We start from the raw sequence: 20,349 nt of genomic DNA on the forward strand, positions 1-20,349 counted from the left end.
TCGCAACTAATACCGCAGGAGTGGCACGGGGCCAGCAACGCCACCAGGCAGCCCAACCAAGCTGTCACAGAGCTCAGCAAGATACCGCAGCCAGTGTGGGCCTCACAAGAGCCCAGGGCTGCCCCGCAGCTGGATTTGGTATCGCCATCGGATCCCGGGAAAAGGCCTTCCGCCGCTCACCTCCTCACAGCTGTCTCTGGAACGATCAACAGCACAGGGCACCCGCCGGAGCGCCTTGTCTCTGCCTCCTGACCGCCAGACGGTGGTACGCTCCCTGCAGGCGGTCCATACACAGCAGCATGAGTCATGCCACCAGGCCTGCAGTATTATCAGTCCTCGTGGGCCACTGGCCCGCTAGCAGGAAAGGCGACCTCAGTGGATGCTCTCTCACGGAGGTGCACGGAGCCATCGAGCACTTCAGAGTCTATAAAGCATAGGGCAGCCCCATGCAACTCTGTAATTGTTGTGACATAGAAGAATTTTGCAGGATAGTGGTGACAGACACAGGAGCTTGCATAATCAGTGGCCATCTTGATGCCAGCAAGCTTTCTCCCTACCATGTTGGCACATTTTAAAATATTTCTAAGAAAAAAAACATTAGGAAGCTGGGTAACCAGATTTTCTTCAATGCTTTATAAGACGTATAATGATTATGGGTCTTACTTAAAGTAAGATACTCCATAACAAGCATTGTGGATGTCCCAATCGCTGCATTACAAATGCTTTACAGCCTATGGTACTTTTAATACCGTGATGGGTTTTTGAAATGGGGTCTCTAGTTGTCTATGGTTTGCACCCTGTACAAGTAAGGACCCTCATTCTAGTCAGGGTAAGGGAGTCACACAGCTAACATATCACCTGCTCGCCCCCTTGGTAGCTTGGCACAAGCAGTCAGGCTTACCTCAGAGGCAACATGTAAAGTATTTGTACATACACAAACACACATAGTAACACAGTGAAAACACTACAAAAGGAGTTCACACCAGTTTAGAAAAATAGCCAACATTTATCTGAATAAAATAAGACCAAAACAACAAAAATCAAAATATAGCTTTTAAAGGATTAAGCAAGGTTAGTCTATAGAAATCAATAGAAGAGTCTGCTTTAAAGCACAAAGTACCTTAGGTGCATCCAAAATACAAGCTGGTGCGAGGAGTTGAGGCACCAGAAAAGCAAAACATTTCATTGGTTCCTTACTACGCAGGGGAGGTGATGCGTTGGTTCTTTACTGCTGGGCAGGGGTGGTGATGCAATGGTTCCTTACTGATGGGCAGGGGAGGTGATGCATTGGTTCTTTACGGGTAGGGGAGGTGATGCATAGGTTTCCAGACATGTGGCCTTGGTTCCTTACTGTGGTGCGGTGTTGATAAAGATTTGGTGCCCAGGGACGCTGAGTTGGAAATCCAGACGTGCTGCTTCGATTTCACAGTGATGAAGCAGGTGCTGCATTGAAGTTGGAGCAGTGAGTCATGGACTTCGGTGATGCAGTGCTCAAAACTCCTGCTGCGGCGGTTCTTCTGATGGACTGTGATGGAAAGCGTTGTAAGCTGTCATCGTTGCATCAAGCAGGAACCACGCTCCGGTGCTGGCAGCTGCGATGCTTCGAATTTTGCTGTGATGCATCGATAAAACAGATGCTGGGAGTTGATGTGTGGATTTTCTCCTTACGATCACCAGGTTGTACTTTCAAGACCCAGGAATTGAATTTGGCACCTCTTGGCAAGTCAGGACTCTCAGCAGAAGAGCCCAGGCACTGGCAGTCTTTGATGGTCATGAGACTTCTTAACAGGAGGTAAGTTCATCCCAAGCTCTTACTGAACCTTGGAAGCAGGATACATTAAGCAAAGTCTAGTCCTTTCACTCCCAGGACAGAAGCAGCAAAGCAGAGGGCCAACACAGTGAATTAAACAGCAAAGTAGCAGTCCCTCCTGACAGCTTCTCCAGCTTTTCCACTCAGCAGAATATCCTCAGGTCAGAAGTGTCGGCGGTCCAAAACTTAAGCCCCTTTCTGCATTTGAAGTAGGCAAAATACCCTGCTTGTCCCAGTCCTGACTCAGACATACTACAGGGGGATAGAGACTGCTTTATGTGAGGACAGACACAGCCCTAATCAGGTGTCAGTGACAACTCATCCCACCACTCTAGCTCAGGAAGGCCCATGAACCTGGTGATGGGCCATCAAGATATGCAGGACACACATCTGCTCCCTTTGTGTGACAGTCTAGAGGAAATGCACAAACAGCCCAGCTGTTATCCTGACCCAGACGTGTATTCCGCAGACAGGCAGAGGCACAGAATGTTAAGCAATAAAATGCCCACTTTCTAAAAGTGGCATTTTCAAACATACAATTTAAAAACCAACTTCAGCAAAATATGTATTTTTAAATTGTGAGTTCAGAGACCCCAAACTCCAAATCTCTATTTGCTCCCCGTGGGAAATTGAACTAAAAATATATTTCAACGGAAATCCCTATGTTATCCTACGGGAGAGATAGGCCTCGCTGTAGTGTACAATGAAATTAGCAGAATTTCACTATGAGGACATGTAAAACACACCACTACATGTCTTAGCTTTTAAATAAACTACACCCTGCTCATGGGGCTGCCTTGGGCCTCCCTAGGGGTGACTTACATGTAGTAAAAGGGAAAGTTTGGGCCTGGCAAATGAGTACACTTGCCAGGTCAACATGGCAGTTTAAAATTGCCCACTCAGACACTGCAGTGGCAGGTATGAGACATGTTTGCAGGCTACTCATGTGGGTGGCACAATCAGTGCTACAGGCTCACTAGTAGCATTTGAATTACAAGTCCTGAGCACACATGGTGCACTTTGCTAGGGGCTTATTATTAAATCAGATATGGCAATCATGGATAAGCCAATCACCAGTACAATTTAGGTAGACAACATATGCACTTTAGCACTGGTTAGCAGTGGTAAAGCCAACAAAAACATGTCAGAAAAAATAGGAGGAAGAAGGCAAAATGTTTGGGGATAACCCGGCAGAAAGGGCCATGCCCAACGGAATATACACATTTTGACAGAACAGCCCATCCACCAATATGTAAGGCCCTATCTGTCAAAATGTCTACGGTGTTCTTTAGCCCACTACATAAAAGAAGGGAAATAAAACACATGAATCTGTACATAGTTAATAATACAGCTCCCATTTTCATTTAAAATTAGTAAAGGCCTTGTTTCATGCTTACTCATATCACCCTGCTGCTTTGAAGAGGAACCTTATGGGGAACATTTAAAAGCTAGGCATGATTGCAGAAGTGAAAAGATGTTTGAACAAGAAATAAAAGAAAAGACATGAAAGTGTGTACACAAGGTTTATTATCAGAACCTCCTTAGAGATACATTCTATGCAGTAGAAGATTAGAATAAAAATTATGTATTTTTTAAGAAGAGATGTGAAAAGTCTGAAAAGGTTGTGTATCAAAACAACACCTTCGTTTGAAAATAAATACAGATTTTCAAAGACATTAGATAATTGTACAATAGCACTTGCGTTTCATAACATTAGATAAACGCATGGATTTATCATATGCCAAAACTTTGTCCTCAACCTCGAAATGATGTGGGGGGTGACTGAGGTGGGACGATAGAACAAGCACCAATGTTTGGTCAGTTCTGTATCATAAATCGGAGGCATTCTACAAAAGGATTTCCTGTGGCCAGGACGTGGCAAACTTGTTACAACAGATGTTGAAATCGTTCAGAAAAAATGACCTCCTCACAGTATTTAAGCTACAAACGTTCTAGAAGGTAAAAGGGAAATCAAGGTATAAAAATAAATGAAACAAAAAGGTCTGAAGTTTCCACACTGTACCCAATCCAGCTGGAGATGGTTAAACGGTGCCAGCTGTTTGTTGATCTGCCAAATATTTGAGGTAAACCTAAAGTTTAACATGTACATTCTGATATGTTTACCACACAGAAAAGGTTCACCAGGAGATCGACCGTGTGATTGGCCAAAGTCGCCCACCTTGTATGGAAGACCGCAACAAGATGCCGTACACTGAAGCTGTGATCCATGAGATTCAGCGCTTTGTTGATATCTTCCCAATGAATTTACCCCATGCAGTGACGCGAGATACAACATTTAGAGGCTACACCATCCCAAAGGTAATAAAAATAAAACACATAAATATCTTAATATGACTGAAAACCGTCATTATGCCAAATTAGATTATGTGATGAAAGGCAGCGTGATCCAGATGAGCAAAAAGTGCAGTGTCAATTTACTACTTAGAGGTGACATGGCTAATATAATATACATTGTTCATAATATCGATTCACTCTGTAACGGCCTCTTATTTGCATATTCGTCTGTATTTACACATATGGATTTTTGGTCTTTGTTTTGACTGTTTATGAATATTTAACTTGTGATTTGTGAAAAATTGCATTGCTAATGGTGTATTTCTGCAATAATTTAATTGATACATTGATTTGATTGATAAATGTACACTCATACCGGCATACCTGATGAATCACAGCACTAAAGGTATTAATTTATTGTAAATTAATACACTGTTATGAAAACATGGTAATTATAGTACAGATATTTGCATATCTGCAGTCATTTAAACTTTTTAGGCTATTTTTACTGTTTTTAACTCCGCTGCATGTCAATCTACATATGTATTGAATGACAGCATTGAAAATTACTCAAAAAATGACTCCTTTCCTTTTTTCTCTATTTAAAAATAAATACAGGCAGAGAAAAAGGGGGTTTTCTATATTTATCTGTAAAAATCTGAAAAAACAGAAAATATGGAGACTAATTCATAACAGTTGCAGTGGCATAACGAAATTTGAGGGGGCACCCATGAAAAGTACATGGAGTGGGCCCAGTCGGGAGAACTCAGGCCAGGGGCTCCCACCTGTGCACAGTGTCGGAGGGAGCCCACTGGAGCTCGCCTCCACCCCCGTGGCACAGGGGCTGTGGGGACAAATGTTATGCCACTGAATAGAAGTTCATGTTTGTTAGTTCCTACCTATCTTGACTGCTGCAATTGCTTGGCTGTGAGTTCCAGACTTAGCATTATACTTTACCAGCAGATGTTCGTAGGTCTACAGTCTCATTACGCACAAGCTTTTACGTTCATCCAAAGTAGTACTCTCACCAAGGTCAAATAGATGAGGCATCCTCACTTAACAATTAAAAGAAAGCACAAGTTTAGTGAACAGCTACTAAATACCTGCAAGGAGGCTTGTGATAAATTATGCATGCATGGGTCGTCTAACACATTATATTCAGCCCTTAAATAAACAAGAATAAAGTAACCCAGACACAACTCTACAGCAGATGTGCAAACATAGGGACATTTTCACCGTGGGAGGAGGGGAAAGGGCCTTTAAACGGCAGGACTTAGTGCAGAGCGTCAACAGAGGCACTTTAAATTCAGTGGCTCTCCCCTCTGTAGCGTCTTCCCCAGCCCGGGAGCATGAAACACAGATTACACCACACACGGGAGCTTCGGTTGAGCATAACTTTATTCTCCAACATTCATTCACCAAGTGACCATTACGTCACACTTCCAAAACCCCACCTAATTGTCTCCTTCAGATAGTCCACAGTTACTGTCTCAGAGTCCGCTTCGCAACCAAAAGGGTCCTGGTGTACATGGTATTGATAGACTACACCTCCCCCAGTTACACAGAAAGTGACAGTCATTAGTTCAATTACATTTCTTCAATTAGTCTACGAAGAACTAGCACTTGTCTGCAAGTCCAGGTAGTCCTGGGTGGCTGAGGTCCATCCTCACAGGGTAATAGGGGCACAGAGTCGGGTATGAGAGGTAGTGTTCACTTCAATGGTGGTTCTATGAGATGGTGAATAGTGAGGTAAGTGTTTGAATTGTGATGTGTCTCGAGTGATGGATTTCCCTGGGCGACTTGCTATTGCCCTGTGTCCTTTGCGGCCCACCATCTGTAAAGGATCTGTAGAGTATGGGGTGTCCATCTTTTGTCCTTGCCTCTTCTTTATCAGTACCCGGTATCCTTTGTCAAAGACTGTTTCCTGAGCATGTCGGCACTGATCAAAAAACACTTACATTTTACTCTTATGAGCAATATCCATGTCACAAAGTTTGCCAGTGTTCACTGTCTGATCTGAGGTATTTTTGTTCTGATCACTCTTCCAAATAACAATGTAGCTGGACTCTCACCCTTTGTGGAGTGAGGGGTTGATCGATAGGCTCTGGGAAAATGGCACAGTGTTTGGTTCAAATAGAACCCTACCATTGCGGCTCATTGTATTACCCCCTTGAGGGTGGCAATTAATCTTTCGACTATATCACTGGCTTGAGGCAGAGGGGTGTGCTCTTTTGATGTTTGACGTTGAGTCATGTGAAGAATTCCTTGAATTCTTTGCTGTTGAAGGATGCACCATTGTCTGACTTGAGAATCTCTGTAATGCCCCAGGTTGCAAAGATGTCATCAAGCCTGTCTACAACTTTTTCATGGGCCTTTGGAAAAAGCATTTCCACCAAGGGAAAACAAGAATATTCGTCTATGATTACCATGAGATGCTGTCCATCCCCCAGTGGTCCAAAGAAATCGACGGCGACTCTCTCCCAAGCCTGTGCAGGAATATCGGACATTGTCACGAGATGCTGGGTCACCTTAGGGGACAAACAATTACAGATGTGGCATGCTTTCAGTTCTCTTATCTAATCTCGGAAACCACTGCCTTTCTCCTAGCGCTCTTTTTGTCGCCACAGGACCACGGTGTCCTTTGTGGGCCAACTCTATGACCTTTTGCCCCAGGATTCTTAAACCTCTCAATATTATTCCTTCTGGGGTGACTGCTAACTCATCCTGCAAATATTTAAACTTCTTAAGTTTTGTTTTGTCAGCCAGATGTCAGGTACTTTGTCTCCATGATTGTTTCTCGATGGGCTCTTTACTATGGCCAGATCCTTGTCTTCATTGGTGGCTGCAACAATCTAGTCTGCAGAGAGAGACACAGGTGTTCTAGTCCTTACTATGAAATTGATGTACTCTTCAGCAGTCCCTAACATTGATCTTTAAAGATGTAGCAGTGCTCGTGAAAAGTAATCCGCTGGGTTTTGATCTTTTCCTGGTTTGTATACAATTTCATAATCGTACTTCTGCAGCCTCAATCCCCACTGTGCAATGCAAGGAGGCATCTTAGCCTTTGGGGTTTCTCAATATGGTGAGCAAAGCCTGTGATAACAGTAAGTTGTTTCCCAAGGAGAAACAAATGGAAATGTTTGCTGGCCCATACCACAGCCATACTCTCCTTTTGTAGCTGTGAGTAGGCACGTTCTACTTAGGATAGTCTTCGACTGTCATATGCCACTATATACATCAGGTCTCTATAATAGGTTGCCTCCCAGAACATCAAATGGAATGATTTATTGCATAAGGATCTGTAACATTATCCTTAGTAGGTTTCTCTCATTAACCTCGTTATACTTTCAAGGAATTTTTTTGTCAGTGAAGATATCTTTCAAAATATCCACGCTTCCAGGTAATTGATTTACAGACCTGCACACTTAATGAGCCTCGCTTACAGTAAGACTTCTTTCATTTTTTTGTATTCAAATTTAGTTTTTTCAATTTGTAAATTGGCAAAGACAAGGCCATAATGCTATTAGGTCCCAATCTATATATATAAAAACAAAAGTATGTCTGTCTGTCTGTCTATTTGTCCTTTATGCATTACTACACCATTCATCCGATCGCCATAAAACTTTGGGACGTTGTTGAGTACACTCCCGCGAAGGTTTCTGGCATAAATGTTTTTTAAATATCGGCCCCCAGGGCCCTCATAATCTTTTGAATACTGATGTACGCACCAGACGGAAAAACAAAAAATCGTGTATCAACAAGCACTCGAATAAATAAGTAGAACTAGAACACCATTCATCCAATCGCCAGGAAACTTTTGGAAAGTTGCTGAGTACACTCCCGCAAAGGTTTCTGGCATAACATTTCTTTTAATATCGGCCCCCCCAGGGCCCTCATAATCTTTCGAATACTGATGTACGCACCAGACGGAAAAACAAAAAAATGTGTATCCACAAGCACTCGAATAAATAAATAGAATTAAAACACCATTCATCAGATCGCCATGAAACTTTGTGAAGTTGTTGAGTACACTCCCGCGAAGGTTTCTGGCCTATTTTTTTTTAAATATAGGCCCCCCCAGGGTCCTCATAATCTTTCGAATACTGATGTATGCACAAGACGGAAAAACAAAAAATTGTGTATCCACAAGCACTCGAATAAATAAATAGAATTAAAACACCATTCATCCGATAACCAGGAAACTTTGGGAAGTTGTTGAGTACACTCCCGCAAAGGTTTCTGGCATAAAATGTTTTAAATATCGGCCCCCTCAGGGCCCTCGTAATCTTTCGAGTACTGAATTTTTCCATTTACGGGACACCATGCGAAGCGACAACGTATAAGTCCATCGATACTGTGATGAATCAAGACGAAGTTGTCAATTACCCAACGGAATTCTGGAATTCACTGGATTTGCCAGGTATGCCACTGCACATTTTAACATTGAAAATTGGCGTGCCTCGCATTCTTCTCCGAAACATCAATCCACCATGACTTTGCAACGGCACAAGACTTTCGGTGAAAAAGATGATGAACAATGTCATCGAAGCTACCATTTTGAATGGGAAATTCAAGGGGGAAGATGTACTGTTTCTAATGATCCCAACAGATATGCCTTTTGAATTCAGTCAGTCAGTCAGTCAAACCACTTTATTCGGTTAAATTAAAACCATAAAAGTACAAAGACAAGATACAAACATATATGTGCAAAAATACAATATAAAATATCCACAGTATAATACAATCAGGCATTAGCAGTCTATGTGCAAGGAACGCAATACAGTACTGATCAGGTAAAGTGCATTTAAGGGCAAAAGTGACAATACATCCAAGATATTTGATATAAACCTCATTTAAATTATCAATCATAAAAACAATATATAAAAAGATAAAATCAGAAATAAGACCTCATTAGTTATGGGCTCTCCTCACGGCTATTTCTCGACCGGACAGCTGCCATAAGGAAACTGGCTATATAAAAAATCTCATTAGGATCATTTAATAGCTGTAAATACAATAAGGCTGGCTTAACTTGGATAAAACCCTTTCTTTTTAGTAGGGGAAAAAGAAACCTCTTCCTGATGTCACTATACAAATCACAGAACATTACTAAATGCATTGTATCCTGGACTGAGAAGTTGTCACAGGTGCATTGCCCTAGCTCTTCCAGCCTGCCCCACCCCTTGGAGTTCCATAGCGAAAGGGGAATTAAGTTAAAACGGAAGCGTGTAAGGAGTATACGATGGAAAGACCTGGTCACAATTTTCAGATAAGGTTCCATCAACGGCGTAGTTTTTAAAAGATAATGTGCTTTTACCGTTACTTTTTTCAACTCCAATTCCTCCCTTCGTACTGCCCAAAAATTTAAAAGCTGTTTCTTCACCCTGCTGGGATCCATTTTCGTAATCATCCCATGATCATCATAGAGGTCCTGTCGACCAACAGTTACCAGTGTTTCCCTTACATAAACAAGCCACCTAATCTTGTGTGCATAATCCAAAGTGAAACAATCCCTGATCAATTTATGATTAAGGTCTAATTCGGGATTAAGCCATAATTTAAGCCAGAAAATAACTGGGGCCAACCTAAGTGTATCGGTTATGTAAGCCACCCCCAATTCCTGATGTACAGCATAGGTGGGTGTTGATTGGGGAACCGATAATATACCCCGTAGAAATTTGTTCTCCTCTAACTGTATCCCCTCCATGGGTCTGTACCCCCAGATAGAGGAGCCATATGTGGCAATTGCGATACATTTAGCTTTATAAATGTTCACAATTGCCTCAACAGGTTTCGTTCCTAACCGTTTGGCAAACCCGTTTACGGCAGCAATTGCCCTAGCCATGCCATTAACTTTAAGTTTGTGTTGAGCAGCCCATGTGCCTTTCTCATCAAAGAGAACCCCCAAACACATAAAAGAAGTTACCCTAGTAACTTCAGATCCTTCACAGTAAAGAGCCCGGCAAGATCGTTTACTCTGGCGACCTATACCCATTACGTGTGATTTGGCTATATTTACCTTCAAATCCAAGGAATTCATAAAATTACCAAATCCCACCAGCAGCTTCTGTAGGCCGACTGCTGTACACGATAACAAAACAGCATCATCGGCGTACAGAAGCACCGGGCAATGCTCCTGGCCAATTTTGGGGACATCTAAGCTAGCTATATCTAAAAACTTACCTAGATTAATAATATAAAGAGTAAAAAGCAAAGGTGCTAAAATACAGCCCTGTCGTACTCCACGCCCAGAGCTAAAGTGCCTAGTGCAGTTCCCATCTTGGTCGATCCTCACCCGTGCAGTAAGGTTCTGATGTAGGCCAGCTAAGAAGTGAACAAGACTTTTTTCCATCCTCATCTCTAGGAGGATCGTCCAGAGCTTTGACCTGTTTACCAGGTCGAAAGCTGACGATAAATCCATGAATGCCAGCTGGAGTACTCTCCCTTTGGCTAAGGTATATTTGCCAATTAACAGGGATAAATTGAGGCACTGATCTTGAGTCCCCCTGCCACTTCTAAAACCATATTGGGAATTTGATATTACATTATTCTCATCTAGCCATCCTTTCATTTTACCTAAAACCGCCCTCCCCAAGACCTTTACGGCCGAATCAATTAGAGAGATTGGTCTATAGCATCGGGCATCTCCTCTGTTTCCCTTTTTAAAGATAGGAACTATAATGGACGTGGCCCAGGATGGTGGATGATTTCCCTTTGCTGCAGTATTACATTTTTTTTTCAAAACTTGTGCCCAAAAAAAAACTGGCTGTGTTTTATACAGATCGGCTGGAACGCCATCTGGGCCTGGGGCCTTGTTGCTAGACATGGCCTTAAGGCCAAGACTACTTCCTCCTCTTTAAAACTCAAAGGCTGGTTTGCATCTCTTAGAGCAGCCCATGGGGCAGGATCAGACGATATAGGGGTCTCATATATAGCCTCAAAATGTTCTAGCCATTGATCCTCAGTGATATTACATTCTACCACATTGTTGCCGTTTTCGGAAAAAAAGGTTTATTTACAATTTCCCAAAAACTACGGCTATTCTGTAAGACATCAACCGACATCAAGGCCTCCCAAGCTTCCGTTCTAATGTCCTTTTTCCTGGCCCTTACAGCTAGCTTGTAATCCTTTCTAAGTACAGCCACATTAGTCCTATCTTGTGGGTTCTGTTTAATGGCTCTCATTAGAAAGCTATGTGCCCGTGAACAGGTAGTGTCAAACCATTTCTCGGCCATTTGTTGCCCCCTTTTTACCGGGGCCATTAAGTTAGAGGATATTTGTTTACAAATGGCAGTAAATGCCTCGATAACAATCATACCCCCAGATATAATGTCCAGACATATGTTCAACATATCCTTTATCGACAAAAAAAGGGTGTCTAAAAAAATCTCTGGGATTATCTTTGTCCATTTTAGCCTTCTTCCTTGATCAGTTGGTTTGATGCTAACCTCTACCCTCATGTGTCTCCCGGGTTGCACCAGACCGCATTCATTATTTAATTCCAAAGAGACCGGATTGTGATCACTAAAATGTGAGTATCTTGCCCCATAAAAAATGACACTGGACAACAATAAGGATGACAAAAACATATAATCAATGACAGTGCTACTACCCCTGCCAGTAAACGTTGGGGTCCTGTTAATTTGTTCAGATGTATTGGGTTCATAGAGATCCACTGCCGCTAGAACTTTCTCCAAACATTCCCCCTGTCTATTATGCTCAAAATGGGGTGTGGGATAGGCTGTGGACTCCCCAGTGTCCAGATCCCCCTGGCAATCCTGATCACACGGGTGTATGTTAACATCCCCTAAAAGAATAATCGGGTAATAAGTGGTTTGCTTTTCTATATAATCCTCTAAAAATAGTTTCAGAATCAACAAATGTTCAATACCATTCGAGCAATCTGGCGAATTATAAAAATTTACCACCAGGAGTTTTACGGTGTTACGGTCCCTCATTTCCACTGCTAGACAATGGGGCGTACCTACTTCAACCCTTGGATACAGCCAAGGTAATTTCACAGAAAATAACAAAAGGAGCCCCCCTTTGGCTCTACCAAAAGGGACCAATTCTGCTGGGTTGGAAAAGGATGTATAACCATCCAACCACCAGTCTACCTCCGGCTCCCAGGTTTCCTGAAGCCCTACAAGATCATACTGGTTAATCATTTCAAACCATTTAGGATCATCTTTTTTATTTCTTAGACCGGCGATATTCCAGCTCAAAATGCAGAGGTTGGGCCTGCTTAATTCACTTTGCTCATGGGGATTGGAAATCTCTAGGTGGCTGCTACTTCGACTACTCTGGTTAAGAATCCCTATATCCAGTCAGTCATTCTCATCAAGAGTGGTAGATGATGGTGGTCTAGGTGCAATCTGTGTTTCCCCTTGCACATTACTAGACTCCTTGCAAGTTGAGGGCCAGATACTATTCCCCCATTATTTACATTATTTGCAAATTGACTGGATCTGGGTAGGGTGTCTCCTAGGCCTCGTTTTCCCTCAGGACCCCCATATTTTGATTTTTCCCTTTAATTGGTGATTAGAAAAAGGCCAGGGGTAAAATCTTAATACCCCCCTGAGCCCTAAGGTGAGCGGTCCTGCATATCTTCCCTGCTAAATCCACTCTATTGAAGTTAACGACTATGCAGTCACCCTCAATTTCCTTTGCATTAGGTCCTACCCATGCTATGCGTCTTGCCATCAGGATGTGAGGTTATTGCCCCACTGGTTACAATCTAACCAATGTTTTGTCTTCCTCACTAGATCCTCAGTTGACTCATAGATATTAGCTTTCAACGGTGGCACACCCGTAAGAACTACCACTAGGTCATTTGCTTCTGGTGGCAAAAAAAGTCGTCCTACCTTAAGGGGAGGTGTTGGCATTTTGTCCAGGTTTAGGGGCAGATGAAATATCTCTCGCTTTTGTGTTTGGCAGCACAGCAACTTCTTTGGGCTGAGCCAGCAGAGGCCCCTTACTTCCTTTCACCATCCCATTATTTACAGCTCCTTCCTTGTTTTGCTCATTTCTATACCCCCCTTCATCAGAGTACTTGTCCCTGACTCATTACGGCGGGCTAACGGTTTATCAGACCTTGATTTTGTTACCATACAACAGTTTGAACATGTGCCACTCCCAGATATAGCTTTATTTACTGTACTGGTTAGAACCTCAATCTTTAAATGCATGTCCTCTATTGTCTTACACAGTTTGTTTACTATATTAATTAAGGCAACACTATTTGCCCCGTGGGTAGTGGAAGACAGAGAGGGTTCAATACACCCCCCTGTTCCATATTCTCGCTTCCTGGGGGGAACATAATGAATTTAATTGGGCCACAGTCTCAGCGTCAGGGGTATCAGTATTAGCTAGCACAGAAAAACTGTTTTTACAAACTATAGTAGGCTCAATTACTGGTGGGCAGGTTGCTACTGATTCTAAATCTATGTTGACAATCACATTTGAACATGGGCTATCAGTTACTTCTGCGGGGACACTCTTGCCATGATTTTTCCCTGAGAACATATCCGGGATTACTATAGAGCCATGTATACCAGTCCTCCTTTGCACTTTAGTGCGTCTCCCCTCATTTGCATCAACATTCCCGTTTAACAAATCATCTGTCCTGAGTAGGAGTTCACAGTCCCCCACCAGCCCCTCGATGCGGCTCATGACACAGTTTTCCCCCCGCGTGTTTTAGGGCTTTCTTGGGCTTCCTTGCCTTTTTTACTTTAATTGGAGCATTCAGACCCCCTTCCGTGCTTTTCCGTTTCCCCATTGTTCAAAATACGGAGTCAGAGTCGACAGCCCTGCCTCTTCCTGCCCGGACGGCCACAGACGGTCCCGCCCTTGTCCCAGGCTTCTCCCAGCGACACCCGCGCGCGTCCCGCGACGCAGGGGCCGAGCAGGAAATTTAAAGCGCCTCCGGGCGTGTGATTGGCGGTGGCGGCTGGTGTCAATGCCACTGAGGAGTCTGGGGCAGGTAGTTCCTACCCTCCACTCGGCGGCGGCTGTATTGGTGTGGCGGCGGCGGGAGGGAGGACAGCCAAGGCTAGCGGTCAGTCAGGCGGCAGGAAGATGTGCTATGGCCCCCAAGCAAGTTAGAACGGCCCCTGCTCCACCGGGGCCGAGCAGGAAATTTAAAGCGCCTCTGGGCGCGTGATTGGCGGTGGCGGCCGGTGCCTTTTGAATTCAAATGTTTACAGTTTCTGGTGCGACTCGCTTTTGCAATGCAATGATCATCAACAAAGCACAAGGACAATCGCTGCAAGTGTGTGGACTAGATTTGGAGAATCCGTGCTTCTCACATGGACAACTGTATGTGGCCAGCTCACGCGTCGGAAAACCTTCTGATTTATTCGTGTATGCACCAGACGGAAAAACAAAAAATATCGTGTATCCACAAGCACTCAAATAAGTAAATAGAATTAAAACGACACTTTGAAATGTTTTCCATATTAAAATGAATAAGTTTCAATTAAAATGACACAATGTAAATTGAATGTTATCATAACGAGTTTCCTTGAATTTCCTTTCTTCTGAGATCGCAGCAATGCACGACGGGTAAGCTAGTACATAATAAAAAGGACACACAATTCTGTTTCTAAAGTTATGTTTATTAATGCAATGTTTGCACCTTGTTTACACCTTGTGCTATCATGAAGTAATAATGATATATTCACAGATGTGCTACATAAATTATGTTTCTGCACTATAAGATGTCAGTCACTAGCATATATGTAATTTAAGTTTATGTATTTTGTCATCACAAATTGTGGTTCATTTATCTCACTGCTTTTGTGAGTTTGTCACGTGTTTATATGTTTAAACTAAATGCTAACACAGCAACTTGTTTGTATATATAAATGTTTGTCTTTGCCAATTTGCAAATTTACATTTTTTGGGGAAGAGATCTTCACTGACAAAAACATTCCTTGAAAGTATAACGAGGTTAATGGGAGAAACCTACTAAGGATAATGTTACAGATCCTTACGCAATAAATCAATCCAATCGATGGTCTGGGAGGCAACCTACTATAGAGACGTGATTTTCTGATTCCAGCCTCCACAGCCCCTAATTGAATCACTCCCCCTTAGGAGACTATATGTATCAGGGCATTGGGTTGGTTACTCTGTTGAGCAAGAATGGCCCCTAGCACCACCTGTCTCGCATCTACAGTGACTTTAGTGTGCAGCTTGGGATTAAAGTAGGCCATTACCATCGCATTTTCAATCACACATTTTATGTCTTTAAAACTTCAATCACATTCGGGTGATTAGTGTAATAGAACATTCCGCCATGTTAAGTCTCTCAACGGGGCACTCACAGTGGCAAAGCTACGAATGTAGAGTGAGAAATAGCTGCCCATGCCCAGAAAGACTGCAGCATGGCAACATCTTGTGGGGGTCATGTGGATGACTGGCCTTGCACCATGTCTGGATCTGGGGCATGCCCCCGTGGAGAATATGTGCTCATGGAATTTGACTTTGGTTTTATGGAATTTGCACTTCACTGCATTCAAGGTGAGGCCGGCATCGGCTAGTAACTAGCACACTTGTGCGAGGGCTTCTCCGTGTTCTCTTTGTGTGCTTCCATAAACAAAGATATTGTCACTGTAATTGAAAGCATATGAAACAGGTTGAATTATTCTGAAGATGACATCTTGGAATATCTCAGCAGCCAAAGATATTCCAGAGCTCAGTTTCTTGTACCTGAATAAACCAACATGAGTGGAAAAAGTAGTAAAATACTTGGTGATACCCTTTGTTAGGTCAAGGCGGGAAGTTGCATGATCATGTCCACTATGTAAGGACTGGAATGTCTTTCTCTCTATTGCCTTGTTTGGCTGTTGCATGTTGACATAAATGTGCACAATTCCACTACTGTCTTGCTTTAGTAATACCAATATGGGTGAAACCCACAACTTGGGGACTGTGGCGTGTTTGATGATGTTGTGCTTTAGAAGTGTTGCCAATTCTTTCTCTATGGCTTCTTGCAAATGAAAAGTGACTTTGCAGTGCTGCTGGGCTACAGGGTGAATATCTTCAATGATCTGAAGCTGCACTCTCAGCTTCTTGAGTTTTCCTAGGCCATGAAACTGTGACGGGATTTGCTTCGTGATGTCAGGTTGAGCACATAGGTTGTAGTTGAGGAATATCAGCACCATATCGGCTGCTGTGGCAAAGATGAGTAGACATGCACTTCCTTGTAAGACATGAATGGTGGCTTGTGTTGATGTTGTTTGCGCTGCATTCTTGCCATGAATGACCCTTGACTTTGTAACGGTTTGCAATCTGCCCAGGCTTATACTTTTTTGTTGGATTGAGTAAGGCGTGGCACAGGCGAGAGGCTGTTCCACTTGTCACTGTCATGACATTAATTGATGCCCCACTGTCAATAACAAATGTTATGGGGTGACTGTTTAACTTCAGCGTAATTCTGTGACAGTGTAATAATGTGCTTCTGCGTTTCTCTTGTTGAGCCCTTTCCAAGTTTCGCTCTACGTCACTGGCAGCTAGCCCTACATGCGCACAGTGTTCCTAGGTGGACATCATCAGCAGGTATCCATCATCTCCACTGGTACTCAATAGTGACACTGAAGAGCTGTTATGCGATGAAGTTGATGATGATTGACTTTGTTTGGCCTCGACCTGGTGCAGCTGATGTTGCTTTTTGTCCTTATAAGCATGACTAGATTGTCTTCTGTTATCTCTGGTGTCCCTCTTTCTTTTTGTCCTGACTTCTCTTGGCTTGACACACCGTTATAAAGTTATTATCTTTCCAACAGCCTTTACAGATTTGTCCTAGGGCTGGACATTTGCCATCATGGGCAACTGAAAAACCACCCCAGAAGCATAGCTTTGTCTTTTTCGATGACATCAATTTAGATGTCCACTGGGTGCTTATGCTGACTTCTCACAGTCAATGTTGACTCATTGTGTGCTGTCCCGATGTCGGCAGCTTGTCATTCTGCTTATTCCTCTGCTATTGCAGCCACCAGTATTTTCTCTAAACTGAGTATCTCTCACAACATGTGCCTTCTGAATGAATCGGAAAGGCAGCCATCGATGACTCTGTGGCGCATGGCCTCTTCATGGTTGAAATCTTAAAATGTGTGATGCTTGATGAACGAGTCAGATCTCTCTATAAACTCATCTATTGTTTCACTGGTTTGTTGTTGTGCTTTGTTAAAAATGTATCTTTAGTAATCAATATTAAGCATTAGTTGAATTTTGGTTCTAATGCTTCTTTCACTTTTCAGCACGATGTTGCGTCAGTATGTGGAACTTTCTTTAGTACTTCTTTTACGCCATCTCCTAGCAAGATTTTTAGATGCTTGATGATCTTGTATCATCTTCTTCCTCGAGAGCATCTACAAAGTCATCAAATGTTTCAATCCACACAGCCCATCTGGCACCAATGTTTTGTTTCTTGGCAGTGTCAAATGGTTCCAGAGGTTTTAAGAATGCTGGTGCATTGTATTTTGCTCTACCTTCATGCGCCTTGGCAGCAACATGTGACTCTCAACTTTTTGCACCACACAGTGTGACTCCTCAAGTTCTGGAATTGCTAGCCAAGTGTGGGTGCATGTGGTACAGTTCACCCTAGTCTTTTGAACACGAGTATGCTCTTTTCACTGTCTTTCTCTTATACTTTATTATCACCACTATTACCTTTATTACGCTACCTGGATAATTGCTCACTTGGCCTGTGCTAATACTTCAGCGGAGGATTGGCTGGCACTTCTCTCACGGGTGCATTGTACATTCTTCGATTGATTCAATCTTTCAGGACGCACATGCACGTGTCTCCATGCAGAGTTCAGGCCGCTTCTGTAGTTACTGTGCATTTGGAGCAATGCACTGCCTTAAACCGCTCTCTATTTGCTGTATATTCACGGCAGCATGCCGCATTTTGCTGAAAACCTCACCTGCGAGGCCTCTGATTTGCTCCTCTGCCATCTATGGGCTGGGGCGGGGTTATTACTCCACGTGTGTTGGTTGCAGACTGTTTTACATTGATTCTGGTACATTTGGCATGCACGAGCAGCTTGCCGTACCATTGCAAACTCTCAGCTAGAGCAGTCATATTCTTCACAGGTGCGCATACCATCCTCATTGCCAAATATAGCATTTTCCCCAGCCCATGCAACACAGATTACACCATACACGGTAGCTTTGGTTGAGCATAACTTTATTCTCCAACATTCATTTACCAGTGATCTTTTGTCCCTTACCACTGCTGACCACGAGAGCGCAGCAGAGAGCAGCGTACGCCACGAGCCACAAGCAACGAACAGCCACAAAGAGAGGAGAGGTGAAGCGAGAAGCTCCGGCGAGAGGCTCCAGGTGTCCTGGCGGGTCTGCGGCGTTCTGAGAGCCGTAGAGCCAAAGAGTCTTGGAGCCTTGGAGCCGGAGAGCTCTAGAACCCGAAACGGGAGCCGGAGAAGCGGTAAGACGCGTTAAAAAGCGGCTCAGAGTACCGCGGTGGGAAAGCAGTATCCCAGCGGCTCTGGAAAAAACAAACTGTGTGCGGCTGCCGCGAGTGCTCCGCAAGAACTGTGAGTACTGCGAGTACTGCGAGTGCCATGAGAGCCTCGGTTGCCGCAGTGTGGTGCTGCGGAAGTCTGAAGCAGCTGAATCTCTGCTTGCGAGGTCCTCTTGATCAGAGAAACCACAACACGGCATTATAGGTCATTTCAGAAAAGCTAATTAGCTGCCAAGGACCCAAATAAATAAGTAAACAACACAACCAAATAATAACCCCCACAAGAACACGTACCTCTGCTACTGAGAGAGCAGCAGTGAGCAGAGAGCTGCGAGTAGCCGAGAGAGGAGAGGGGGAATTTGGCTCTGGCGGCGTCTGCACTGGGAGCTTTTGGAGCCTTGGAGCCGTAACCAAAAGCTGTAGCCATAGTCATAGCTGTAACCGTAGCCGGGTTGTACCGGTGCCGGTGCTGGGAAGTTGCCGGCTCCAAAGCGTCGCAGGTGGAAGCGAATACCGGCGGCTCAGAGCTCTCCAGTTACGGCAGGGTGACCCGATGACCCTGTGAAATAGCAGGGGCAAACCTGAGCTACGGGGGTGAAACCGCCGTGCCGTGTCGCTTGTGTGACCCTCGGCGGCTGCAGTAGGAGCTAAACCGGAGCCTGAATCAGCTGATCCGGAGAATCTGCCGCGGGGAGCTGCGGTGCGGACTGGGGCAGAGCTCTGAAGTGGAGTGGTGGAGCGGCTGAGTCAAACGAACAGAGCGGAGGTGGAGGAGTGGTGGCGGAGGCACCAGCGGCATCGGCGAGGCATTGAAAGGTGAGCCACCATGACCCCCGCCGCGACCTCCTACTCGCGACCCCGCAGCAGCAGAGCCACTAGATGCACCTGAGCCGAGCCACTAGATCCACCAGAGCAACACCAAACGCCAGCCACCACTGGCAAATGCATAGGCTTTTGGTCTGAGGGTCGCTCCCTGCTCTCACCACATCACTGCCCCTCTGCCGCTCAAAACTGTCAATAGCTAACAGCTAATAGCCGTAGCAGCTTCAACAGCTTCAACAGCTACATCGGACAATAACTCAATAGTCGAACCAGTCGGCAAGCTGGCCGTACTAGCAAGCGTGTTCAGCCCAGTCAGCATGTCTGCAGCCCCGCGGTGAACAGAGAGCCTGCGGAAAGGGAGCGGCAGCACCACGAGGAAGGAGTGGGGAGAAGAAAAGAAGGAAGGGAGGGAAAAAAAGGAAAAAAAAGGTGCTGGTCCAACTGAGCCAATTGAGTGGAGTGGAGCAGAGTGGATCAGAAGACCTAAAGAGAGAGGGCCAGAGGCCCTGAGGCTTTAGGCTTGAGGACAGGGGGGGAGGTGTTACCTAGAGACTGGTGCATTGCGAGACTGTGTCTTTTTCACCTGCACCTCGCTTCTGGGACTCCAGTCACTGAACAAGTTTTTTGGGGCAAAGACTGCATACCCAAGCACTTTTCTTAATTTATTTGGCCAACTTCTTGGCATTTTTGGCATAATTTCAGCATGAGGTCAGGCAAGAAAAGGGTCCACCTCGAAAACAAGCCCAAAACCAAGCGAAAGGCAAAGCAGGACGCCGCAGCAACCGTCAACAAAAAGGAAAACGCAAATGAAGCCAGCGGGTGTTGGAATTCATCTCTAGGAGAAATCGGAGGATCCAGCGACCAAGCCCCATCAGCTGCGATTTCTCGCCCCAACCTTCGACAACCAAAAATAACATCAAAATGTAACTTCTTG

General features: G+C 44.2%; 1 protein-coding gene and 1 long non-coding RNA gene across 6 annotated transcripts in view; one reads left to right on the top strand and one right to left on the bottom strand.

Annotated features, from left to right (window-relative positions):
- The window catches only part of LOC144781694 (cytochrome P450 2G1-like), a 424,926-nt gene that overhangs the window by 332,908 nt on the left and 71,669 nt on the right, over positions 1–20,349 (top strand). Inside the window, exon 7 of the mRNA XM_078660670.1 lies at positions 3,942–4,129. Within this exon, the coding sequence (XP_078516796.1) occupies positions 3,942–4,129 (188 nt within the window). The remainder of the gene's footprint in view (positions 1–3,941; positions 4,130–20,349) is intronic.
- The window catches only part of LOC144781698 (uncharacterized), a 572,082-nt gene that overhangs the window by 229,320 nt on the left and 322,413 nt on the right, over positions 1–20,349 (bottom strand). For all 5 annotated transcript variants that reach the window (XR_013601052.1, XR_013601051.1, XR_013601049.1 and 2 more), the window contains one exon: positions 5,063–5,160. This is a non-coding gene — a long non-coding RNA (uncharacterized LOC144781698). The remainder of the gene's footprint in view (positions 1–5,062; positions 5,161–20,349) is intronic.

This window comes from Lissotriton helveticus, chromosome 9, assembly GCF_964261635.1.
Source record: "Lissotriton helveticus chromosome 9, aLisHel1.1, whole genome shotgun sequence".
Lineage (NCBI taxonomy): Eukaryota > Metazoa > Chordata > Amphibia > Caudata > Salamandridae > Lissotriton > Lissotriton helveticus.